The sequence below is a fragment of the Mus caroli genome, unplaced genomic scaffold, assembly GCF_978045245.1.
Source record: "Mus caroli unplaced genomic scaffold, Mus_caroli_1 scaffold_15, whole genome shotgun sequence".
In the NCBI taxonomy this organism is placed as follows: domain Eukaryota; kingdom Metazoa; phylum Chordata; class Mammalia; order Rodentia; family Muridae; genus Mus; species Mus caroli.
In genome coordinates, this window is record NW_028227270.1 from 21,257,699 (window position 1) to 21,284,282 (window position 26,584).

At 39.1% G+C, this 26,584-nt stretch overlaps 1 protein-coding gene across 4 annotated transcripts in view; it reads left to right on the forward strand.

The window, feature by feature from the left end:
- The window catches only part of Bdp1 (BDP1 general transcription factor IIIB subunit), an 88,374-nt gene that overhangs the window by 57,654 nt on the left and 4,136 nt on the right, over nucleotides 1-26,584 (forward strand). For 2 of the 4 annotated variants that reach the window (XM_021180075.3, XM_029468189.2), the window contains exons 26-38: nucleotides 1,869-1,982; nucleotides 4,453-4,489; nucleotides 4,915-5,007; nucleotides 6,494-6,719; nucleotides 7,188-7,348; nucleotides 10,371-10,521; nucleotides 10,692-10,869; nucleotides 12,758-12,818; nucleotides 13,283-13,472; nucleotides 17,535-17,736; nucleotides 20,817-20,853; nucleotides 22,601-22,859; nucleotides 24,398-24,653. In XM_021180075.3, the coding sequence (XP_021035734.1) occupies nucleotides 1,869-1,982; nucleotides 4,453-4,489; nucleotides 4,915-5,007; nucleotides 6,494-6,719; nucleotides 7,188-7,348; nucleotides 10,371-10,521; nucleotides 10,692-10,869; nucleotides 12,758-12,818; nucleotides 13,283-13,472; nucleotides 17,535-17,736; nucleotides 20,817-20,853; nucleotides 22,601-22,859; nucleotides 24,398-24,653 (1,965 nt within the window). The remainder of the gene's footprint in view (nucleotides 1-1,868; nucleotides 1,983-4,452; nucleotides 4,490-4,914; nucleotides 5,008-6,493; nucleotides 6,720-7,187; nucleotides 7,349-10,370; nucleotides 10,522-10,691; nucleotides 10,870-12,757; nucleotides 12,819-13,282; nucleotides 13,473-17,534; nucleotides 17,737-20,816; nucleotides 20,854-22,600; nucleotides 22,860-24,397; nucleotides 24,654-26,584) is intronic. The other 2 variants (XM_029468190.2, XM_029468188.2) reach the window with 2 other exon arrangements.

The window sequence follows — 26,584 nt, forward strand, 5'->3', positions numbered from 1 at the left end:
TATTCCTACTAGGATGACTCATTAAGCCCCATTTAAAGCATTCTACTGCTTTCCAAATCCAAAGTCCCAAAATCCACATTCTTTCAAATAAAAGCATGGTCAGGCCTATCACAGCAATACCCCACTCCTGGTACCAACTTGTCCTAGTTAGGGTTTTACTGCTGTGAACAGACACCATGACCAAGGCAAGTCTTATAAAAACAACATTTAATTGGGGCTGGCTTACAGGTTCAGAGGTTCAGTCCATTATCATCAAGGCATCAAGGTGGGAGCATGGCAGTATCCAGGCAGGCATGGCACAGGAGGAGCTGAGAGTTCTGTCTTCATCCAAAGGTTGCTAGTGGAAGACTGACTTCCAGGCAACTAGGGTGAGGATCTTATACCCACACCCACAGTGACACACCCATTCCAACCAGGTCACACCTATTCCAACAAGGCCACACCTTCAGATGGTGCCACTCCCTGGTCCAAGGATATACAAACCATCACAGATAGGGATTTACAACATTTTGAGTCATTTGAAACAATCAGGAATTCGCTAGACTGTAGTAATGATGTAGAAGACAGTTCAAGTCCTGTTATGACACATCTGCCCAGCGGAAGTGCCCCTCTTGAGTCTGTAATATTATACTTGTAAATGCAATGCAAAGGAATAGCTTCCTTTAATTTATTCAGGATTAATAATAGCATGTGAAATGTCTAAAGGTAAATGAGTTAGTAGAATTCTTGATATAACTAAATAACACTGAAAGTTCAAAGTAAGTATACTGAATGTAGGTTTTAGTATACACCAAGAAAATACCAAAGGAGAATTAGTGTCATGAAGGACAGCTGGTTAATTCTACATGGAGCTTATCTCTATATCCTCTCCCACAACACTTTGGGTGAAGGCAAGTCGATAGTGAAATTCACTTCCAGTAATCAGGCCTCAGAATTTGTCTTCACAGAATGTCTTCAGTGACACTGTTTTGTCCCCTCTTCTGGTGATCAAAGTTTGGGACCTGTAGACATGAACTCTGGACTATATTCAGCCTAACATAATAGCAAATTTGACTCAGAAGTTGAACAGAACAATTTAAATTGTATTTCCTTTGGCCTAGAGAGATGGCTCAGCAGTTAAGAGTTCTTGCTGCCCAGTCATGAGGACCACAGTTCAGATCCCAATACCCATATCCAGCAAACCCCTGTAACTCCAGGTTCAATGGACCCAGCAACCTCTCCTGGCCTCTGGAGGCTCACGGATGTGCTCATCTTCCATGACCCAGACACATACTTAAGATAAATCTTTAAAAATAGTATTTCTTTTAACCAGCTGTCAGATAGTGTGTGAACCCATTTTGGGTGATGAGAGAGGGTTGTTGCATGAGGAGCGATACGGTGATCAGTGTGTTTAAGCACATCAGGTCATCTCTACTATAATATTTATGGTAGTGTACAGTTAGTTTTATGTATAGTTAACGTGTTTTTCTTTAGTCATGAGTCTGTTGAGGGCAGGGACCAAGTATATTTAATTTGACTTTGTATTCCTATGCTTATATGATTGTGTTTTTGAAAACATTACATTAGTGTTAGGCAAATGGAAGAAATTGGGACAAAGTGAGAGGAATATGAAATGATATGTCAGCTCCTCACAGGTTATCTATAGAAAATTTGATAATGGGTTGTAAAGCCCTTGTCCCCTCAGAAATGTAGTGTTGTACTTTTGCTAAGTTGTTAGTCACTAAGAATTAATGGAGTTTGGTTTTTAAGTTGTGTAGCTGAGGCATATTTCTGCATTTTAATGTTTAATTTTGCTTGTTAATATAGAAAATGAGGTCTTTTAATGTTTGTACTTTGTCAAATTAAAACAATGATCCTTCTTCTGACAGCTTGAGATAACCATGGACGTTGCAGACATGACTGTTGTTGAACATCAGCTTTCACACGTGGACACAACAGCTCAGGCTGTGCAAGCAGAAAAAGCTGTGTATCCGCCATCGTTTGTAAGTGTCTTCTGTCTGCTTACCTCTGGAAGAGTGAGTGCAGGGTTATTTTCATAATATTGATTTTTTTCCCCCTCTCATGTGGGGAACTGTTTTTATAAAGAGTTGAACTTTGCGAATTATCAAGGGTTTTACTTTTGATTGTAAAACTTACTTTTGTATTTGTTTTGTAAAGCTCAGTATCACTATAGACTTTGACCTCAGAATTCTGAGGCCTAAATCTATACTAAATAAATTATAGTAACTATATAAAACTAACTACATTATCATAAATGCGATAGTAGAGATGTATTTAAAAAAACAACAAAAGTTACATTTGTTTTTATTTTGTGTGTGTGCGCGTGTTTTGCTTGCATGCATATATATGCACCACTTCTAGTAGGTTTTCCTAGTAGATCTGAGGAGGAAACCATCCCTTCCCCTTCCCCCTCCCCCTCCCCCCCTTCCCCTTCCCCCTCCTCCCCTTCCCCTTCCCTCTCCCCCTTCCCCTTCCCCCTCCCCCTTCGCCTTCCCCCTCCTCCCCTTCCCCTTCCCCTTCCCCTTCCCCTTCCCCTTCCCCTTCCCCTTCCCCTTCCCCTTCCCCTTCCCCTTCCCCTTCCCCTTCCCCTTCCCCTTCCCCTTCCCCTTCCCCTTCCCCTTCCCTTTCTTCCCCTTAATCTAGTAATGCTTCATCCTTTCTTGACATCCCAGCCGTGGCTTCCATTGCCTTATGACAGTGTGTGTTCTTAGCTGTTATTGACACATTCATTGAATTGGAGTCAATCCTATAGTTTTGTTTTAAACTGAGGACGTTTAATAGACCTTTTCCAGGGAAGATACATTTTTAATATCGGAAATTTGAAATTCAATGTACAGTACTTTCCAGATTAAGTGTGATTTATTTCTCTTTCATACGTGATTGCCTTGGCTAGAGCCTCTGTTGTAAATCACTTCCTAGACATGGTATAAGCGAATAGTCTCTCTTCTTTTCCTAAGACAGAGTTTCTTTTGTGTAACTCTGGTGGTTGTGGAACTCACTCTGTAGACCAGGCTGCACCTGCCACTGCCTTCTGAGTGTTGGACATTCTTGATTTGGTCTTAGGGAGAAAGCAGTTGATCTTGTGCCATTAAGTAAAGTGGTAGCTGTTAGGTTTTCTAAGGATGTCTCTCTCAGGCTGAGGAAACCTTTCTGTGCCGATTTGTTGTGTATTTGTCAGGAAAGGGTTTTAGACTTTGTCATGTGTAGTTTTGAGTTTTTATTTTTTGCATTGCTAAAGATGTATATGTTTTTGTTACCATATTGACAGGTTGTAATAACAATGGTTTGTGTGTTGTAGGAAGCTTAATTCCCTGAGGATGACTTTGATATGTTTGTGTGTTGTTGACTAGTATTTCAAATGTCTTTCGTCATGTCCTAATAGCTATTTGTTGTGGTAAATCTCCAACCCAAAGATGCCCTGGTAATGTAAACACAACTCAGTTAATATGAATACACGCTGTGCACCTAGATTGGATAGATCTACCATCTTCCACCTCTATGACCCCTTAGAACTTGTGGTTTCTCCAGGCCATGTGCTCTGTTTTGTCTTCTGCCTCCTCCTCTGCGTCCTCTCCCTCTTCCATTCTCTCTCTCTCTCTCTCTCTCTCTCTCTCTCTCTCTCATTCTCTCTCCCTTCCTCTCCACCTTCCCTTTTATCTGCCCAATCATCAGCTCTCCTTTATTTTACAAATTAAGGTGGGAAGCTCATTCCTTGTTCGAAGACACTCACAGAAGAATGGAATTAATACCAAATATAGTTAGCCCCAGGGCTATCCACAACAGCTATTATCCATGGGTTTTTGTTGTTGATGGTCATATGGTGTTAGGTGCGGAAGTCTTGTTTTTCTGACACCTGTGGCAGGGAGAGAGCCCACAACAGCTTAGGTGAAGTCGGAAGGCTGCATTGAGCATGTGTTTCACAAATGCTGTTTTAGCTACCAGTTGTATATAGATCTTGCTGAATAGCTGTTTCTCATTTGGTTTTGCTCTTATAACCAACTCTAGGACTATGAAAATTTGGTTTTTAATTCATGTTTGACAGTTGCACTGGACAACAGGTCAGTGGAGCTCCTGGCGCTCCTCTCTGGACAGCTGTCTCCTGTCCTCTCATCATGTACTGACATTTGTTACATTTTAGCACACAGTGTGGTAAGTAGTTTTATTGGGTGAATACTGGTAGCAGGTTTGAGTAGAGATGGAGGGTCATGACTGTGAAGATGTAAGAAGAGGAGACAGAGAGGTCAGGAGTAGGAAACAGGAGAGTTTGGTCTCTAAGTTAGTATTTCCGTTCTTACCTGTGAGCCTTTATGGATAAACATACATTACGGAAAGATTTACTATCATAACTAAAAACACAGAAAGACCTGTAAAAAACACTTGCTAATGCTTAAAAACAACAAAACCAGAATATTTGTTTGGGGGAAACACTTAACATGTTTTTCCTTCTTTTAGGAAATGGACATAGGTGAACAGACCCAAGAAGAACCAGGTAACTGTTAACAAAGAATTGATTAAGACTGTTTGGCTAACTGTACTGTAATGATTAGCGGTGATGTTAGGTAAATGGGACAGTATGCTAAAATGTAGAACCAAGACATTAACCTGTTATGTAGATAGGGACCTGAGTTTCTCAGAACCTAGAAGGTGAGCCTAGAATCAGTGTGCAGTCATGAAGCACTGATGTCTCCTGGAGCGGCGCAGTTACTGTGTGGGAAGTGTCTGTTGTGAGTAAAGGCAGCATGGGTGAGCTATAAACATGTCGTGTGATGGGAGCAGACTGTGACTGAGGACTGGGATAGTGGTGTGAGGGCTGTTGCAACTGCTTACTAGAAGACAGATCTGAGCATAAAGTCTTCCTAAGAGACGAGACGTCTAGATTAATGTTGATGTTTAATGTTGGTATATTTTCTCAAGGTCCCAGTGATGGAAGCACGGAAGCCGCCATAACTTTACTTACAATGGGAGATATAGTATTGCAGTCAGAGATCATTCCTGGACAGGGGGATGGTAAGTCTGGGAGATAAATCCTACCCAGAGTCAAAACCTTTAAAAATGTGTTAACAAGGTACATGCTAAGTAACCTCTAGTCTTTAGGTTTTTATGTTAGAAATTGTCAGTGTTGTTTTTCACAAAAAGAGATTATATTAATCATTATTTTACTTAGTCTCTTCAGATGCAGTGGCAAACATTTTGAGAGGATACAGTTGGCTTATTGAGAATAGTTTGGGCCTGGAGAGATACTTCAGCTGTTAAAAAATAGCAACGCTGCCAGGCAGTGGTGGTGCACACCTTTAATCCCAGCACTTGGGAGGCAGGGGCAGGCTGATTTCTGAGTTCAAGGACAGCCTGGTCTACAAAGTGAGTTTCAGGACAGCCAGGGCTACACAGAGAAACCCTGTCTCGAAAAACCAAAAAAAAAAAAAAAAAAAAAAGCAAAGCTCCTAACTAAAAATACAAGAATTATGTGGCTGGGCTAGATTGCCTTTTAATTTCCAGCCACTGGGAAGCCGAAATAGGCAGATCTCTGTTGAGTTTGCATGCAGCCTGGTCTACATAGTGAACTCCAGGCTAGCCAAGCTTGGCAGATGTAAAAGAGCTGGGGAGTGGGGGTAATTTGTACTCACAGAATAATTACCTGATAAATCCTCAGCCTGTCATAGCATCATAAACACTGGATATTGTGGATCATTGACCACTGATCACTATTTCTTTTAGCAAAAGGATTCCTGCTTGTTATGATGGTGATCATAACTGATATAAATCTATAAAGGGGCAAATAGTTTCTGAGATGAGTTATTCTACAGTAGTGAAGAAGCCAAAAGAAATGCCAACTTAAATCTTAAATGCATTAATTAGTTCAATATAAAACTATATAGTTGTTTTAATTTTTATTTTTGTGGTAAAAGGTATTGAACCCAGAGCGTTGCTTGCTAGGCAAGTGCTCTATAACTGAGCCAGATCTCCTATCCCAAAAGCTAAAGCCTTTATTCATTATCTTTAACTATAGGTAATTGTATTATAGGCAGTTGTTTTGACTGGTAATGGTTGATCTACCGTTCACTTTCACTGTATGACTTAGAAGTTCACAACTGTGCATTTTTCAGAGGAGTGTCTAATTTGTGTTCCAGGCAGGATTTCATTCTCAGGCAGAATATTTTAGTGGCGCTGGTACAAATTTCTAGTATTTAAAGTACAATTTTCAAAAATTAGTAAATGAAGATACTTTGTTTTGAAACCATTTAGGTATATAGTTACTGAAAATAACAAGACTAGTTTTTTACTTAGAGTACCCCAAAAATTTAGTGATAAGAATAATTAATCTTATTACAGATCATATTCTTGAACGAAATGTGAAATAATGAAATTAAATTTGGATCCTAATAGAACAAACTTTAATACTGAAATTAAATTAGACAGCTATTAAATGTTGAGGAATTTTATTCAAATAGCTATTAAAATTGGATCAATTTTAATTTCCTATTTTCTTCTGCAGTAGGAGTATGTGTATTTCCTGATGTTCATTCAAAGGATAAAAGTCATGTTCCTTTTAGCCCAGATAATGTAAATCAAAAAATTGTTCATGACTATCAGGAGGTTTGTTCACCTGTCATTAGTACATCGCATGCATCATTTGAAGAAAACAGGATTGTATCAAAGGAACAAAGCAATAGAGACGCTGCTGTGGTGGAAGAAGCAGTGGAGGAGACCCTGCCAGCCTGGTAATTTCAACATTCAATTAACAAAGATTTAACAGCACCAGTTTAGTTATTAGCTTCTAGTAATGCTTGTGCTAAAGATTATCTGACACTGATACTGGTTTGTTAGTTTGCATATAAAACCACAGTAGTGTGTTTTCTGTGTCTTTGAAGTAAAATAGGTTTATATGAATGTTTTACAAACATGGCCTCCAAATCTTCTTAGGGCTCTTAGCAAACTTAACCTCTTTTTAATTTTAGCATTCAGAAATGACCATTTGCCAGGTGTGGTGGTACAGCCTTCTGGAGGCTGAAGCAAGAGGTGGTTTGAGTTTTAGGGGAGCCTCATGTTGTGTTGATACTTTGTCAGAACAGACAGAGGAGCAAACATTTACATACAGTGTGGTATCTGAATGGTGGTGTATTAACTGTATCAGTACTAGACAGACACACCAAAGGGACTCTCATGACTTCGCATCTTTTTCCTTTTAGGAATACAGCTTCTACGCTGAGCACACATCTGAGAATGGCGAGTGTGGTTGTTACAGCTGAACTAAATTCTGAGAAGACTTTAGAGATCAGTGAGTCTGGTGGTCATCAGGAAGTTGCCAGTTTCTGCATAAGTAAAGGGACCCAAGTGGAAATTCAAAGAGGTGAGTTTAATTTTTCTTTTAGAAAATTATGTTGACAAAAGATAGGTCAGGGGCCTGTGAGATGGCTTGATGGGTAAAGGCACTTGCCACACCAGTCTATATACCGGAGTTTGATCGCTGGAACCTATATAAAGGTAGAGAGAGAACTGGCTGCCCCGAGTTGTTCTCTAACCTTCATGTGCTCACTGTGGCAATGCAGCTCTTGGAATAATAAATAGTTTTAAATTTATTTTCTGTGTGCCAGTATTTTTTGTTCACATGACTGTTTGGAGGTGAGGTGAGAACACTCCTGATTCACATCTCTCTGGAGGCAGAGGCTGTCTAAACTAAAAGTATTGTTTGTTTATTGAGCCATGATTCATATACAGTACAATTTGCCCATTTGAAGTTTGCAAATTAGTGGTGTTCTGCTCACCAAATTGTTTAAGTATCACAGTCAGCAGCCACTAATTCCAGTGTATCTTTGTACATGCCATGCTAATGGAAACATACAATATATAGTTGAGTCTGGTGTTTTTTACCTGGCATGTTTTCAGGATTCATTTATATCATGTATAAAATACTTTTAAAAATGTACTGCTGTGTGTGTGTGTCACCTGGGACTGTGGACGTGGAGGTTAGAAGACAACCGTGTGGAGTTGGTCCTCTCCTCCCACCATACAGGCTGCCACAGGTTCTTGGTCAGAGCTTTTACTCTCTGGACCTGGTTTCCTTTTATTGACAAATAATACTGTGTAACTATACCACATTTTGCTCATTATCTGTTGGTGAGCATGTATCTGCCTTTTTCTATGAGTAATGTTGCTATGAACATTCATGGATGTTCTTATTTCTCCTGGGTTTATACATACCAAGTAGAATTTCTGGGTCATGCAATATTGCTCTTTTGCCCCCTCCGCCATGCTAGGGTTGGATTCAGGCTTTCATATATGCTAAGCGTACTCTGTCACTGAGCTTCATCTTTGGAGTAACCATTAGTTTTTTTCAAGAAGATTCCAGTTATTTTCGTGGCAACTTTTATATGTCATGTAGCACTTAAATTAAATTAAAAAGGATAGTCGCATGGCTTTCTATTGTTAACCAGCAGTCTGTCAGATTCTGTCTGATGTCTGTCTGTCGGTCTCACTGTGCATTCAAAGCTCACTAGGAACCTCACTGTGTAGTTTAGGCTGGCCTTGAACTTGGAATCTTCCTATTTCAATCTTCCCGACGCAAAGAATTTTAGTTTCTGTCCCCTCCTAGACATCTAACTTCTTTAGTGGTGCTGGAATTTGAACTCAGGGACCTAAAACACTAAAGGTGTTTTACATCCACAGCCCTCCAAGACAGTATTATCTTTTCATTATCATTGTCGTGATGTGAAGCAGGATTTCATTGTAAATGTGACTAATGATACATGTCTTTTTCTTTTTTATTTTTTTTAAGCTTTCTGCGTGTGTGTGTATGTGGGCGTGTGGGCATGTAGGCCACTAAATACATGTGGGGATCAGAGGGCAGGCTTGGGTTTCTCCTTCTCCGTGGATTCCAGGGATTCAAATCAGATCATTGCACTTGCACGCTGGCTTCTGATTGTTTCTTTCATATTTTTATTTTATTTTATTTTATTTTATTTTTATTTTATTTTATGTGTATGAGTGTTTTGCCTGCATGTATGTATGTGCACTCTATTGTGATTGGTGCCTGCAGAAGCCAGAAGAGTATGCCAGATCCCTCGAACTTGATTAACAAATGTAAGAGCTGGGACTCAAACTTAGTTCTTCTGCCTGATTTGCAAGTGTTTTTAACTACTTGAGCTTTCTCATTTTTAAAATGGTCTTAATATATTGTGATGCATACATTAACTTCTACCTTCATTTCCTCTTCTACTTCTTGCCAAAGGTCTGATTCCTTAGGAAAAGTAATGGAAGCCATACCCTTCCTAGATTATTGAATTCATGCTTAGAAAATCTGGATAACTAGCACCATTCCCCACTAGTTTTGGGTTCCTGATATCTGACATTTCCTTTCAGCCATCAATGTCTGACAGTATATGCAGTTAGTTAGTTCATTGAACTGGCTTGAGCAGTATCCAGAAGTACATTTGTGGTCTCTTTGTCAGTTTACCCCACTCTTCTGCCTAGGTTCACACCATTCTTTATATTTAGAAGTATTTTTCTTCCCCAGTGTGTGATATCATTTAAAGTTCTATTGCACGTACCTTGTGTGTTTGTGTGTGTGTGTGTGTGTCTGTGTGTGCATGTCTCCTGCACCTGTACACATGCCATGGTGCATGTGTTAGGATACAGGAAAACTTGCTGGTGTCAGTTCTATCACAGCGAGACCCAGTGGTTGAAAAACTTGATGGCACCTGCCGTTACCCACCAAGCCCCCTCACCTGCCACACAACTACATCTCTCCCAGACATCTGCTGTGGTGGAATTATTAGACAGACCCTTGTACTTACTTCTGATCCTCTTTTGGGTGTGGGTTTGTCATTAGTTTTTAAATTATGTATTATTGCATGTATTATGTATGAGTGGGTGTTTGCATATGTGTATGTGCATGTGTGTCTGTATGAGTGAGTTTCTGTGTGTATTTGTGTCTTAGGTGTGTGTGTAGGTAGGTGTGCATATGCCACAGAGGATGTGAGACTTTCAGATGACAACTTGTGGGAGTCAGTTTTCTCCTGTCATGTGTGGGTCCTGAGGATTGTACAGGTCACTGTTAGCTAGCTGGTGAGCCATTTGCCAGCCCTTAATTACAGCACTACTTTTAATTATGATACTATAGAACCACAAATAGGGATGCAATTGCTTTGTCACCCAAAAATGAAGTATGTGCAATGCAGTTTTCATTAATCATGTTTACTTTTCAAAAATCTTGGCAAACCCCATTCTTCTGTGTTGTGAATTAGCTGATTTTTGAGTATGAGAATCTTGGAGGGGTAACCAAATCTGTTTTTTAGAGAGAATATGTTTCTAATGTGGAGATTTAGCGGTACTATTTTGAACTATATATTGTGTATCCCCCCCCTTTTTTAAAGAAGCTGAGGGAGATGATTCCAAAGCAGTAGAATTAGAAGATAAAAGCCTTGCACCAGTCACAGCAGCAGAAGCTAAGGAAGAGGAGCATTCGCAGTGTGTGGGTGATGTTGAAGGGGCCAGTGTTTCTCAAGAAGCAGTCCTACCTGCGAGGTAAAGGAGGGAAGAGACCCTGCCATACCTTAGCTCTCGCAAGCCACAGAATTCCACTGGGGTTAACATTTTTAAAGTTGAAAACATTACATCCAATGATAATACTTAGTCTTAAAAATAATTTTGTGCTTGGTTGACTGATTTAAAATAATGTATTGAAACTGTTTCAGAATTGAAGATCATGAGGAGACCTTGCGAGAGGTTCAAGTGTCGGGCACTGTAGTTGCTTCTTCTGAGATAGGGCAGCAGACACTCGATTCGGGTCAGAGTTTTGGTGAGAGTGCTGCTGAAGAAGCCCTCAAAGAAACCCCTAAAGGCAGCGACGTGCCCGTGCTTCATGGGCCAGAGGTAAAGCAATGTCCAGTGCATAACGTAAATATCTAATAGGCAGGATCTCTAATATATGTCCCCTGTGAAAGGGGTTTGAATGACAGGTTGAGAAGCACTGTCCTGAAATACAATTATTACCCAGTTTTGTTAGAAAAGCTTGAGAAATTAACTTCTTGCATCCTTGCTCTGATCTTTATATTTCATCCTCAGAATAAATGTTTCCTGAGATATTACTCCGTGAGGGACACTGAGGCTGCACTAGGGTACAAAGCTTTGGGAAACATGAATAATTGAATGGTTTGATATTCAGTTGGTATCTGGTGTGATAGGTTCTGTGATGGACTGGAACCATCAAATTTAGTCTCTGGAAAGGAGAGGCATTAATACTGTTTTTAAAAAGATCCTTGGATAGGAAAGTATTTGAGTTTTGAAGTACAGAATAAAGTAGCTTATTAAAGAAAAGGCACATCTTTTAGCAATAGGTGTAACACCATGTTTTTTTCAGGTAGAAAGGAATTTCTCTACATCCAATGTCAAGATTTGTTTTCTAGGTCATCCCCACTTTTTTGCTTTTTAACTTTTACTTTGAAATAATTTCAGACTTAAAAAAATTACAAAGATCTGTAAGAAAGAACTTTCCCATCTTTGCTTTCCTGGATTCAAACCTGATCTGTTTGAAAGTAATTCACATTCATGAGTTGTAGCCATAACAGCTTTCCTAAGAAAAAGATGCCTTACAGAGGAGAAGCAGTGAGTGTTGCTGTTTTAGCTCTCCATTGCTACAGAGGCAATGCAAAGTCTGTCATTCCTTTTGTGTAGGGTAATGTGACTTTAACATATCAGTGAAGATACTGCCTAATCACTTGGCTGGGGTGGGATCTGTGAGATTTATATGGTATGAGGACATTTTTTCCCCTTCATGTTGGGTATGTGTCCAGTGAGACCCAGCTCTTCCTCTTCCTCTTTCTATTTTTATTTTTATTTTTGCTTTTTTAATTTTATTTTTATTAGATATTTTCTTCATTTACATTCCAAATGCTATCCCCAAAGCCCCCTATCCTGCTCCCCAATGCACCCACTCCAGCTTCCTGGCCCTGTGTTCCATCCAATAGATGACTGTGAACATCCATTTCTCTATTTGCCAGGTACTGGCATAGCCTCACAAGAGAGCTGTATCAGGGTCCTTTCAGCAAAAGCTTTCTGGCATATGCAATAGTGTCTGGGTTTGGTGGTTGTATATGGTATGGATCCCCAGTCTCTGGGTGATCCTTCCTTCAGTCTCAGCTCTGAACTTTGTCTCTGTAACTCCTTCCTGGGTATTTTGTTCCCCATTCTAAGAAGGAATGAGATATCCACACTTTGGTCTTCCTTCTTCTTGAGTTTCATGTAGTCTGTGAATTGTATCGTGGGTATTCTAAGTTTCTGGGCTAATATCCGCTTATCAGTGAGTGCCTATCATGTGTGTTCTTTTGTGATTGGCAACCTAGCTCTTCTTAACAGTAGCTTTGGTATCTGTTGACAAGACTTGCTTGAGTCAGTTGTTGGCAGTGTTTGTTTTAAAATGAAAGCCTAAAGATTCTAAGCATTAGAAAATTACAATCTGTTTATTGGTAGTTTGTAGAAAACAGGAGCAACTCACAGTGGAGGCAAAGAGAGCAGCTTGTCTCCACTGAGAGGTCCTGACTCAAGCGTCTGCTGTGCTGGGAATGGAGACAAAGTGGAGGAGTTTGACCTCCATTCTGACACTGAAAAATTATGGAATAATTGCATCTGACAATTTAATCAGGCTATTTTAAGCTTATTTAAGATAAGCCTGTTAATTTGAAGACGCTGTCTCTTTACCATATGTCAGACTGTCAGAAACTTTCTCAAGCCTCAGTGTCTTTTCCATTCTTTTTAATGGCAGAGTGTACCATCCCATGTTCCAGCAGCCCAGCAAGACAGCACCAGTGCCCAGGATGTCACAGGTATGACAGGCTGCTTCCAGCAAATATGTATCATAATGTGTAGTGTCATTTTTCATTTTAGCCTCCTTTTTTTTTTGAGGTAGGGTTTTTCTTTGTAGTCCCTTGTGTCCTGGACCTTGCTAAGTAGACTAGGCTGGCCTCAAAGTCACAGAAATCTTCCTGCCTCTGTCTTCCTAATTCGAACATTACAAGCATATTCCACCATACCTGGCTTTCATGTAAATAGGGGTGGGGGGAGCACAAATTTAAAATAAGCCAATGGCAGTCATAAAATACAAATGTAAATTTTATCAATTTTACTCAAAATTATAAATGCTTCCCTAGGCCATTGGGGTTGGGAGATGTGTTTTATGTTTTTACTTACTTTTGGCACTGTATGTTACAAGAGTCATTTTAGAGATGAAATAATGATTTTGTACTATTTCTTGGTTTACCTTTTCATTGCTAACTTTTAACTTCAACAGTGAGTCTATTTGCTAATGGACAGCAAGATGGAGAAGATGAACAAGCCTTCATCTTAACTCTGGTGGAAATCCCAACCCATGCAACAGAAGGATTCGCTGACGCTGCCATGCAGTTAATGCCGAGCTCTCTGCTGCCAGCACCTATATTGGTCAGGTCTGGGAATGCAGCAGAACCTGCAGGGGACCTGAGGTAAGGCAGTTAAACCTTTACCTGTCAAGTAGTAAGTGAGCTAGACACCAACAGTGTAATGGGCGCATGGGGGAAGATGGTGCTCCACCTTGTCTGTCCTCTTGTACTTTGCCCTGCTCCCTGTCATCCACCGGAAAGTCACTTCTACTTTTGCACGATTTTTGTTTCTATTTTTAATGTCTACATAAGAGAAAAAAATGTGATTGTTTTTCTATGTGTAGGCTATTTCACATAACACGGTGTTCCAAGTCTGCTCATTTTCTTGGTAGTCACACATTTTATTTTTCCTTTTGCTTGAGTAACAAATCCGTGTGTGTGTGTGTGTGTGTGTGTGTGTGTGTGTGTGTGTGTACACACATGCCCATAACTTTTTCTAAATCTGCTCATCTGTTGATGGGTAGTTGGCCTGATGTCATAGTTTCTATGATCTGACTGGTACTAAAAATATTACATTAAACATGGCCATTTGGGTGTTCGTTTTTGCACACTGATTTCATTTCCTTCAGATCTACATATATGTAGATCATAAGGTAGGTCTATCCTTAGATTTTTTTTGAGGATATTTTCTCCATTGAGGTAACTCTTCCCAGATAATCCTGACTTGTTTCAAATTGATAAAATCTAGCCAGTATAATGGTTTTAGCTTTTAAAACTGGTTTAGCAATTTTAACTCCCTGATCTATGAACCTGGGAGGGTATTCCATCTTCTAGTATCTTCTGTTCCTTCAGCGATTGTCATTTCAGTCTTTAAAGTCTTTTTTCACTTGCTGTAGGGTTTGGTTTTGTGTTTGTTTTTGTGTTTTGTTTTTAGGCTGTTATGAAATGGTATTTTTTTTCTTGTTTCATTCTCAGTGAGTTTATTACTGGTATATAGAAATGTTATTGAAGCTGGGTTGTGGTAGCCCATGCCTTTAATCCCGGCAGAGGCAGAGAGGCAGAGAGGCGCAGAGGCAGAGGCTTAGGTGGATCTCTGAGATCAAGGTCAGCTGGTCTACAGATTGAATTCCAGGACAGCTGGGGCTACACAGAGAAACCCTGCTTTGAAGACACCCCCCCCCCAAAATGTTACTGAATTTTGTATGTTTACTTTTATATGCTACTTTGCTGCATTTATTTCCCTGTTCTGAGAATCTTTGGGTGGAATATTTAGGATTTTCTGTGTGTAGAATAGTATCATCTGCACACAGGGATAGTTTGGCTCTTTTCCTTTTACTGTCTCTTTTTCATCTCTTTAATTGTTACAGCTAGAGTTTCAAGTATTGTGTTAATCAGAGTGTGAAGTCTGTCTGGTTCCTGGTCTTAGATTAAGTGCTTTCATTTTTGTTGTGTTTGATAGGATGTCTGTGAATTTATCATATCCATCCTTTAGTGTGTTGCAGCATCTTTCTAGTCATAATTATTGGGGGGGTTATCATGAAGGTATTGAATTTTATCAGACTTAATTCCTAATCTATTGAGGTGATTATGTAATATTTATTCTTGAGTATATTTATATGCTGTTAGTTATTAGTGATATTAGACCATCCGCACACGTTGGAATGAAATTCTCTAGATCATGGTATGCAATCTCTCTTAAGATTTCTTTTCAGCTGAATAAATATAGATTAAGGAAAAGTGAGAAAGAACTCAAGAGAGTATGACAAGTTACAAGGGAGAATACTTATTTAATTCCATCTGCAAATATTTTATTGAAATCTCTATTGTATGTAGCAAGGATGTTGGTCCATAGTTGTATTTACTTGTGTCGGGTTTTGCAAGGTCATACTGGCTTCAGAGAGCGGGTTTGAAAGAGCCTCGTTTTGTTCAGTAGATTGATTTCTTTTTGTTTTGTTTTGTTTTGTTTTGTTTTGTTTTGTTTTTTAATTTGGTAAGATTTAGTAGTGAATTCCTTTGGTTCTAGATCTTTATTGAGTACTTTTTATTTCTACAATCTCAATTCTGTGTTAGTTATTAACCTAATTAAGGTTTTGGTTTTGTTTTGCTTTGCTTTTAAATATCCTCTTACTTTGATTTTAACAGATCATATGCACCAGACATTTGTGTATTTCTTCTAGAGGTTGCAGTTTATTGGCATATAGTTTTCAAAATATTCCTAAGTGATCTTTTTAATTTCAGCGGCATTGTAATAGCTCTCTTTCAGCATTTGAGGAGAGGCTTTTCCTTTGCGTTGGCAAAGCGTCTGCTTTATTTCCTTGATCCTTTCTTTTACTTTCCATCTTCCATTTCTGGATTCAGTTGCTGCTGCCTTCCTAAAGCCTTGCTTGCACACTGTAATTTGTTGGGTTTGTTTGTTTGCTTGCTTTTGGTATGTATGTGTATGTTTAAGATGTTATATTTATGTTTGTGTTTACTTATAGCAAAACCCAATACCTTGTGTGATTAGAGTATATATAAACTGTTTAACAGAATTAGCTCAGTACAAAGACTACTAAATGAAGATAATATACATTTTATTATCATATTTATTTTATACCAAGTCAGAATACAACTTTGAGACAGTCTATCACTGGCCTGGACTTCACCAAATAGGCCAGTCTTGTTGGTCAATAAGCCCCAGTGATTAGCCTTTGTCCACCTCTCTAACCCTGGGAATACATGCCACCATGCCCAGCCTTTTTCATGTGAATTCCTAACATTGAGTTCATGCTTTCAGGGTAACTGCTTTGCTGGTTATGCTATGCCTCCAGCCTTATTTTTCTTTTTAATGTTAATTTAACTGCCTTAGCTATAAACTTTCTACTAGGTTTAGCTTTTCCTATATAGGTACTGGAACCACAGATGGTTGTGAACTACCATGCTAAAAACTAAACCCAGATCTTCAAGAACAAGTATTCTCAATTTCTTTCTTTTTCTTTCTCCTCCTCCTTTTTTTTTTTTTAGATTTTAGACAGTTTCCCTATGTACTCTTGGCAGTCCCAGAACTCTCTTTGTAGTTCAGTCTAGCCTCAAACTCACCAGAGACGCTTCATCTGCCTCTGCCTCTGAGTCTTGTTATTGAAGGAATGCATTGTTACATCCAGCTAAGAAACAAGTACTCTCAACTCCTGAGCCCCTTCCGTCTGTGTTTTCAGATAGGAATCTCGCTAATTTAGTTAGACTGACAGGCTAGTCTCACTGCTCCTCCCCTTCACAACAAGCAAAGCTCTAAGGTCACAGACTGCAGATCTCTCCTCAGACTCTCATTCTTGTGGTGTGCACTTTGCTCACTAAGCCATCTCCAAAATTCCTAGGAAATTTTTATTTTCCCTTCTGATTTCTTTAGTCAAATTTTTATGCTGGTGTATTATTAAATTTCTGTGTGTACATCCATTGATCTTTAGTGCAACTTAGCATATCTCCATGAGAGTGTTTTGCCTGTCTGTCTGATCTATATTGTTAAGAGTTGGGTATGGAAAGACACTATTGCTGTATCAGGGCCTGTCTTTCCTTTACCTCCGCGGGTTACTTGTCTTATACAAGCGAGTACTATGATAGTCACTGACACTGTTGCTGATTGTTGTAGAGATCTGACTTAGTAACTATGTGGTAACTTAGAGAAGACAATATGCTTTTATATTTGATGAAGATCTCATTTAAATATGTATACTAGAGACATGTATGATGGCATATGCCTTTCTTTAATCCTAGCACACAGGAGGCAGAGGCCAGCCTGGTCTATTTATAGTTTCAGGACCTCCAGAGCTACATGAAATATCCTGTCTCAAAACCAGGAAAAGCCAAAACCAGCCAACAAAACAATCAAAAAACAACCCAAAAGTGTATCTGCCATACAGTTCTGTCTTGTTGCTTTTGAGACATGACTAATGAATTACTTTTCATCATGTGACACTTATTTGACTTGTTATTAGAGAATTAAAGCTTTCTAGACAAGGAAAATGCTTTGTGTGATCTTTATAGTTAATCCAATGTTGGATTTAAGTTGTGAGCCATTGAGTATGAATGCACACCCCAAACTATTTACCAGCTTGTATTTCTGTTACTCATGAGGACTTTCATTGGAATAGTGATTTCATTCAGCAGCTTTTAATTTACTGATTTTGCATACATTTGCTTTCTATGCAGTGGGAGTTTACAAACCTCTTCAGTTGTTCAAGATGCTACGTCCTTATCTCCTAGAAGTGGCAATTCTGAAAAGCCTCCTGCTAATTTGGATCTTACATCTAGGAAGAGATTTCGTTGCAGTCCTGATGAAAGTATTCATGTTCCTCCTGCCAAAAAGTCCTCACTTGTTCCAGGAATTGATTATCAAGAATGTACCTCTGAGGTAAGATAGATTATTACCTAAGTGCCTTGGCCACATTGCCAAGGCTCTGTTTCTATTCTTCTCATTTATCTTTAAACCTTTATACATACTCACACACACACATTTATACACATACATACGTACGTACGTACGTACATGCATACATACATACATACTGGCGTAAAGACATGGCAAAATATTTCTGACACTTACCATCATATATAATACAGGTCAAAGTAGTTTAAGATGATCATTTTTAACCAGTTCAAAGAAGTAATTGGACATTAATCAGGAAACCTACAGTGGCTGAAAATAAAGCTGATAGCTTCCTGATAGTTTAGATCTTCACTCTGCCACCTACCTAGCAACTGTGGACTGTAGAGTAACAACTTCAGAGCTCTGAATGAACTTTCTAATGAATGAAAGTAATAATAATATTCCCCTCCTCATCATGCATTAACATTTTTTTCTCTCTCAGGAATAAAACCACATCCTGCAGTGCCTGGTGTCATTTTGTGCACGTCTCTATCTCACTCTCTAGCTAGCCACATTGGCCCTCTTTGGATTCCTTGACTGCTCTCATGATGTAAATCCATCATGTCCTGAGACATTTCATTTGCTCCCCTCTGTACGGAACATTTCCTTATGAAACATTACAGACTTAGCTCAGTCATCATTGACACCAAAAGAACAAAACAGACAGGAGGAACTTTTCATATACAATAGTTAAAACAAAGCTTATCAAATAAAATAGATCAATGAGGGCATTAGATCCACTGGGCCAGGAGTTACCTATAGTTGTGAACCACCATGTGGGTGCTGGAAATTGAGCCCAGGTCCTGTGCATAGTTAACACATTGATAACAATATTCATTTTCCATGAGTGTGGGAAGTAAAGTGAATGTGGGTGGAGTCAGACGACGACTGCCTCTGGTACCTACCGTCCTCTGATCAGCCTCTTCAACCAGACCCCAGACTGCTGAACTCCATGGCTCGTCCTGTCTCTGTCTGCCAAGCCCTAGGACTACAAGCACGTGCACCATACCTGCCATTGTTAGTGGAGGGCTGGACACTGAACACAGTTCTTATGCTTGAACTCAAGTACTTTGTCTACTGAGTCTTTACATTGCCCCCAAATGTATCCCTTACAATATAAAAATAAAGGGCCTGGAGAGATGGCTCAAGAGCACTGACTGCTCCTCCAGAGGTCCTGAGTTCAATTCCCAGCAACCACATGGTGGCTCACAACCATCTGTAATGGGATCCGATGCCCTCTTCTGATGTGTCTAAAGAGAGCGACAGTGTACTGTATGTACTCACACATATATAAAATAAATAAAAATCTTAAAAAATATAAAGTTGTGGTGAACAGTATTAAAGTTAATATTACTATGTACAGTATACTAATTAAAACATTTTTTTCTATAGCAAAGCAAAATTTACAGATTACAAATAGTGATGCATACCTATAATCTAAATACTCTAAAACAGTGAGCAGTTCTCAACCTATGGCTCTTGACCCCTTTGGGGGTCACGTATCAGATATCCTGCATATCAGATATTTAGATTATGATTCATGATAGTAAAATTACAGTTATGAAGAAGCAATAAAAAATTTATGGTTGGGGCCACCACAAAATGAGGAATTTTATTAAAGGGTTGCAACATTAGGAAGGTTGAGAAACACTGCTCTAGTCACTAAACAAGGAGGTTCATGTCTTTCAAACACGTAGGCAGGCAGACAGACAGACAGACAGACACACACACACGTCAGAGAACTTTGTCTCACTTCCAATAAGGACATGTTATACCCAGGAAGATGGTATATGATTATAATCTCACCCATCAGCAAGGCTGAGGCTAGACAGTCATAATTTTGAGGTCAGATTGGGCTATCCCAAGTTCTAGGCCAATCTGAGTTCCACAACTAGAATGCCTTAGAAAGACAAAATAATGAAAAAGTCTGCCAAAAGACCTGGGTGTAGTTCAGTACTAGCGCATCTGTCTGGCACACACCAGTTAGTCCCTAGATTAGTTCCCAGCAGTGCACAAGTAAACAGTGACAAATAGAAGAGTCTTTCAGTTCTAGCCTGACTTTCTATTTTCTAACTGGAAGCCCAGTGTGAGCCAAATAACTTATAAACGAATAAAGCAAAACAGAAAAAGTTACTTTAGAAAATCTGTATTAAAAAAAAGTAGACTTAAAAAAATTACTAAATATTTTTTATTTAGTATAAATAATTTATTTAGTAAAATTTATTTAGTAAAAATACTAAATAACATACACACATTTGTGTATGTTATTGTGATTTTATTTTATAAGTTTTGTTTTAACTTTAACAATAAAATACTGGGTATAATATGTTCTTCTCTGTCTTTTTACTTTCTTTCTTTTGGAACAAGAAGGATCTGGTTATATAGCCCAGGCTGGACTCACAACTCAAGATTATTCTGCCTGTCTTCCAAGATGGGATTAGAGATAGATGCTACCACAGCCAGCTTTCTCCTATACTGTTTTAACTCAAAGTAGCAGACTATCTACTCTGTTTGGTTGAGACTAAGAGCTTGAAAACAGCCTGACAATCTTGCAAAAAATCTTTAATTAATTTTTTTTCTAAAGAATTGATAGTTCTGTAAGTACGATTTTTCTCCTGTTGAATTATATTAGACTTGGTAAAGTCATGAAGTAGATTTTTATCATGTTGGATCATCTTTGCATTTTTGAAGGTCTACTAATTGACGATGATGTATTAGTTTGTCAATTGGCTCTTTTTAAAGGTGTTTTGAGTTGAGGGGTCAGGGATGTCCCTCAGTGGTAGAGCACGTGCTTAGCCTGTCTGAGACCCTGACTTGGGTACTCTGCTCCATAAATATGAACACTTTGTTTAATTTGATATCTTTTGAGATTTGGTAGTTGTAAAATTTAAATAGCAGCAGTATATTTTTTTCGCAGATGTTTAAATTGAGGTATGATTCTACATCTGACTCTACAGTGTTCTCAGAAATGCTTGTTTTCTCTAGTGTGATGAAGGGAGGGGATGGGATTGTAATTTACATAATAAGTGGATTGCTAAAACTTTTTGTATATTTTTTTTAAACAGGTATGTTCAGAGGAATTAAATGTTTTTGAGAAAACAGGTGAGTGAAATAAATTTAAATAAGACTACATTTTGCTAAGTACCCTTGATTTTTTTTTTTTTTTAATTTATTATAAGAGCCATCACCATGGGTAAAACAGATATTCAATGAACTTTAGGTATACTACATTTTAAGAGGGATAATATCATTGAAAAAGTCCTTATCTATGCTTGTATTTAGAATTTTTTTCTTATGTTTCACTTAGGATTAGAGTAAGGCCTTTGGTACATTTTAAATTGAGTTTATATAGGATAAGAGAGGCTGACTTAGCTTCATTCTGTATGACAGTAACTAGTTTTCTCAGAACTGTTTGTTGAAGAAACGAGGCTGTCTTCCATGTTTTAGTGCCTTTGTTGGAAACCAGGGGTCTGTAGCTGCATATGTACTTCTGTTTTATGCTACTGCACTACGTGGCTGTTTTTGTGCTAATATATGCTATTTCTAGCCCTACAATTCTGTGTATCTTTGGGAGAGGAATGGTCTGGTTTGTTGTTAATGCTCTCCATGGTGGTTTTAATTGATTCACTTTTTCATTCCCAACATTTTTCTTGTGTCCTATCCCTGTGTCTGTCAATGCTCTTCACATACCTCCACTCTCATCCCCAAATCTGTTTCCCTGCTGCCTTTCCATCCATGTTGCTGAGTCTTCTCTGGGTCCAGAATTGGTTTCTTTGCTGTGTCTCTGACATAGTTGATCAGTTTTACTAGTAGACTTAAGTTCTTCGTCATGCATTTCTGGGTCAGGAGGAAGCATGCTGACTTGCCTTTTCATGTTCCTGTGCTTCTGTGTTGCAGTTTGTTGTTGATGGGACCGAGAATTTTTTTCTTTTTTTAAAGATTTATTTATTTATTTTATATATGAGTACACTGTAGCTGTCTTCAGACACATCAGAAAGGGGCGTCAGATCTCATTACAGATGGTTGTGAGCCACCATGTGATTGCTGGGAATTGAACTCAGGATCTCTGGAAGAGCAGTCAGTGCTCTTAACCACTGAGCCAACTCTCCAGCCTGAGAATTGTTTTTAAGAAGGTTTTATTGTCTATTCCTGGCTGTCGTTGAACTTATGGCAATCTGTCTGCCTTTACCTCCCAATTGCTGGGATTCTGGGCATGTATCGTTACACCCAGGGTCACGATATGTAACCCCAGCTGTCCTGAACTCACTGTGTACACTGGGCTGGCTGGCTTGCCTCACAGAGAAGCCTGGCCGTGGTTCCTTGTTTTCTATTACTGTGTACTTCTCAGCCATCCTGTGATCTCTTTGCTTGCTGATGCTCCTGTTCTTTTCCCTTTGGTGTAAACTCTACTTTGTTTTCTTGACTTTTGTCAATACTGGAGTCACATGCGCCTGTTTTGGCAATCTCCCTCATCAAGTCCCTTTTCTTGATATATCATCATTCGTCCGTCCGTCTGTCTGTCTCTGCCTCTCTCCCCCCGTCTATCCACCCTCTCCCTCTCCTTCCCCCTCTCCAGGGTCTCACTCTATAGGACTCTCTGTATAGCCAGGCTGGCCTTAAACTCATAAAGCAATCTTTTTGTTTAATCTTTTGGGTGCTAGGATTACAGGCTTATACCACCGTTACCTGTTCTAATAAATAGTTTCTAATAGTCTACTCCACTGACTATATTAGACTGGTTTTGTTAAGCTGGATTTGTTATAGAACACCATGGGTTTCTCCTTCTTATACTCATATTCGACTCTTTTTTAAATATTTTAAATCTCCTCTCTGTTTTTTCTCTTTGAAGCAGAGTCTTGTATGGGACAAGGCATTTCCCCTACCTCAGAGAGCACACATGCAACCTCAAAACCTCAGAAGGAGCACAGTGAGCCAACTGATACAGGACCATCTGGATCTCTTGATGAACTCAAAGACGCATGTGTAGAAAACAGGGCTCAATTGCCTCAGAGTGAGATAGTATCTGATAAAGAAGAGAAAACGGAGCCTGCTTCCAATTCTGAACAGAGAGACAGCGTGACATCCTCTTCAAAACCCCCTCTGACCAGGTATTATTAGAGACTCTGTAGTGACTGTCTCTCTGCCCCTAGGTAAGGAGAAACAATATGCAGCAGCTCAATAAAGGATGAAACCCAGTGCCAAGTTGTTTTCTAGATGTAGCCTCCATCGGTTATGCAAAGGGAAGACAGTTTAGCCCAAGACAGACAGAAAGTCCAGGTATACATTCTGTATGACTAGAGCTTAGCTCTACTGAAACTGACTGTCAGACAGCAGATCCTAGATATTTGCACTTCCAGTCTGTTTGGGGCTATTATTTTGATGAGTACACATTGTGTTGTATGAAACAAACATGTAGCTGAGATGAGACAACATAGAGTTGCTGTCATGTGACTCTGGAAGTTGTTCTATTCATTTTCCAAATAGTGTGTCATTTTGTTTCCTTATGGCTTTTAGTATAGTTTCTCTTTAGGTCTATACCTACTGCTGCCACACTGTTTTCATTGTACAAAGAAAGAAGTCTTTAGGGTAATTAGTAATTACTGTTCTCAGCTGCATTGGCAGCTTTAACCTGCTAGGTTGAGGATACAGGCACGAGCTTTCACTAAAGGGAAAAAACATGGATGTCTTTAAAAGACTTATTTCAAGCTGAGCATGATGGAACTTACCTTTAATCTTAGCACTAAGCAGGTAGATCTCTGTGAGTTTGTGGCCAGCCTTGAACAGGTTACATAGTGAGTTCTAGGACAGCAAGAGCCTACATAGTGAGACCTAGTCTTGAAAAAACAAACAAATATTGGCTGGATGCTGGCACAGGCCTTTCCAGCACCTGGGAGGCAGAGGCAGGCGGATTTCTGAGTCCAAGGCAGCCTGGTCTACAGAGTGAGTTTCAGGACAGCCAGGACTACACAGAGAAACCCTGCCTTGAACAAACCAAACCCAAAACCAAACCCCAACAACACCAAAGCTCATCCAGACCATTCTTTGGCTTCAGGGCTGTGTGAGTTCTGCTGCTGCAGCACAGAAGCAGCTGCACGGTGGTCTCGGCGTGTTTCGAAAAACTCACAGTCACAGTGCATTTGACTCAAGTCTTACCTATTTCAGATTCAGAATTCTATTTTGATAATGTTCCTCAGGTAATTCATGTGCACTTTTAAGCTTAAACAACCTTGCCTGTGTCACAGACATTCATCATAGTGTAGTGTTATCAGTATTTGGTAAAATATACCACTTTAGCATTAATAGAAATAAAATTATATTAAGAATATGTCTTTTTCTTTGTTGTAGTTTTATTAAGCACAACCTTCACTATGTATTTCTGCCTGGCTTTGGATTAAAAGACCCACCTGCCTCTGCCTCTTGAGTCCTGGAATTAAAGGCGTGTACCACCATGCCTGACAAAAGAATGTACCTTGCAGAGTGGGGTAACACAAGCCTGATAACCACAGCATAGCATTGCTCAGGAGGCTGAGTCAGGGAGACCTTAGATACATATAGAAAGGCCTCCTATCAAATCAGCAACAGAAGGGATGCATGTGTGTCTGTGTGATACCTGTACATATTGAAATCTTTGTGTTCTCATTTCTAGACCTGGCAGAAGGCCTTTGGGATTTTTATCATTACTATGTCCAAAAAATAGTTTGGAATCTGATGAAGTGACTCAAACCCATAGTAAGAAGCGCCTAAAACCTCAGATACCTGTATCACGGCGAAATTTGAGAAAACCTAATCTGCCTAATACAAGCCAGAAAAAAAACCAAGACTCTTCAGCCCCACTCCCATCACCAAGCGTCGCTGCTCCTCTGTCTGACAATGCTGGAAGTCCTGAGAGTTCAGCAGCTCAGGTGTGTGAGCACTGTTGCATTTTATTGTGTATGAGATACATCTATCATCTGAACGAGGGAAGAAAAAGCAAGTTTATTTTCAGTTGGATGTCAGAAACTATTTTAGTACAACTTCTTTTTCCCACAAAAATGCTCCTAATTTAGTATAAGCTAATGAAATAGCCAGAAATGGGACACTAAGTTGCAGTTCCTTCAGTCCAGCCCTCTGACCCATAGAAGCAAAATGAAGCACTACTGTAGTGTTATCTGTCTTGGGAAAAAGTCCTGACTAATAAAAATTCAAAGCATAAAACTAGAATTTGTATATTATTTCTATGTGTCCTAAATCTGTCTAATGACAAGTCTAGGATGAAAAACAAATCTGTGCTCCTCTACTTACTGACTTATCACTGCTAAAATATTACTATTACTTCCACAGTGCTGGGGATTTAACTTGGGGCTTCATGCATTCTAGGAAAATGCCTTCCCCGTGAGCTGCCTTGTCAGCATTAGCTTTGTTGTCAGGGATACTACAGCGTGCTAGTAGCTGTTGGCAGTGTGAGCACGGCATATGAGTGTCTCAGAATCAGCAAGCTCCTTTGCATCGTCCATCTTTTAACAGTCTATTCATGAAGTCTGTCATTTCAGAAATTGAAGTACACTTTTAAGATTAGGACTCTTCCACTGCTAACACAGTATCAGCTTACCTAAGCATTCATTCAGGAAGTTTTATGTCACTAATTTGTTGATTTTTCTGGTAGTTTGTTTTACTTACTTTTACTTTTATTATTTTGAGGTGACATTTCATTTTATAGGTTGAGCTATCTTACAGAATTGAATGTATAGCTCAGGTTGGCCCTGGAAATTCTGATCTTTGTATCTATGTCTGACTCTAGGACCTCATTACTTGTTGTTGCAAAATAGTATTCTGTGGAATGGATGTATCACAGTGTGGGTTTTGTTTGTTTTTATTTGAAACAGGAATTTTAAGACTGGCCTATAACTCACTATGTAGACCAGGCTATCCTTGAACTGAGATCTGCCTGTCAGCTGGAATTAAAGACTCAGTTTCTTTTATTCAGTTACCCTGTAGAAGGACCTCTCCATTCTTCTAAAGTTTTTTACCATTGTGAGCAGAGGTGATGTGGACATTTATGTATGTCCACATAGAAACATATATTTTTATTTTTTAGTGATAAGTGTCTAAAAGTATTCTCATTGTTGATTTTTATTATCTTACACAAAAATCTCAATAATAAAGCTTAATCCTCTTGACTCAGTCATCTGAATGTTGGGATTTCAGGCTTGTGCTACCATATGTCAGCCTGTCTGTAATAACTACATGGTATCCCATTATTGTGTCGTGCTGATAGTAATACTGATTTTATATTATAAGCATGTAGGTTGTTCCTAATTATGTGCTGTACCAAATAACACAGTAATAGTTGTCTTATAAATAGATCATTTTATCATTTTATCTGTTCATCTTTAGACTTAATAGACATTTATAGAACAATATAGAATACAAACATTTGTTCTATTAGTAGATAGAGTTAGAAGTCAAAAGAAGGATGAGTGCTTGCTCTTTTGATAGCCTCTGCCTGCTCTGTCTTCACAGCGCTGTGGCAGTTACTGTGCATTAGTAGCTACAACACCACTGCATCCTCTGCTTCTAAGCCAGCACACACACTCTTCTTTTGGATCATGGTCTTGCTTCTTAACCCCATCTGGCTTTAGCTGGAATCCAAGGGTTTAACATATAGAGATGTCCCCCATACTCATTCATTCTCCAGCCTTTATGAGCAGCACACACTCGTATTGTGTGCTGTTGGACTTGTGTGTGAGTCATTCATTCTCTTATCTGGGTATTTGACTTAAAAGAAACTTGTCTTTATTTTCATAGAGATTTGTAGACTATCTTAAGACTATTAAGGGAAAGGTACATTTTATAA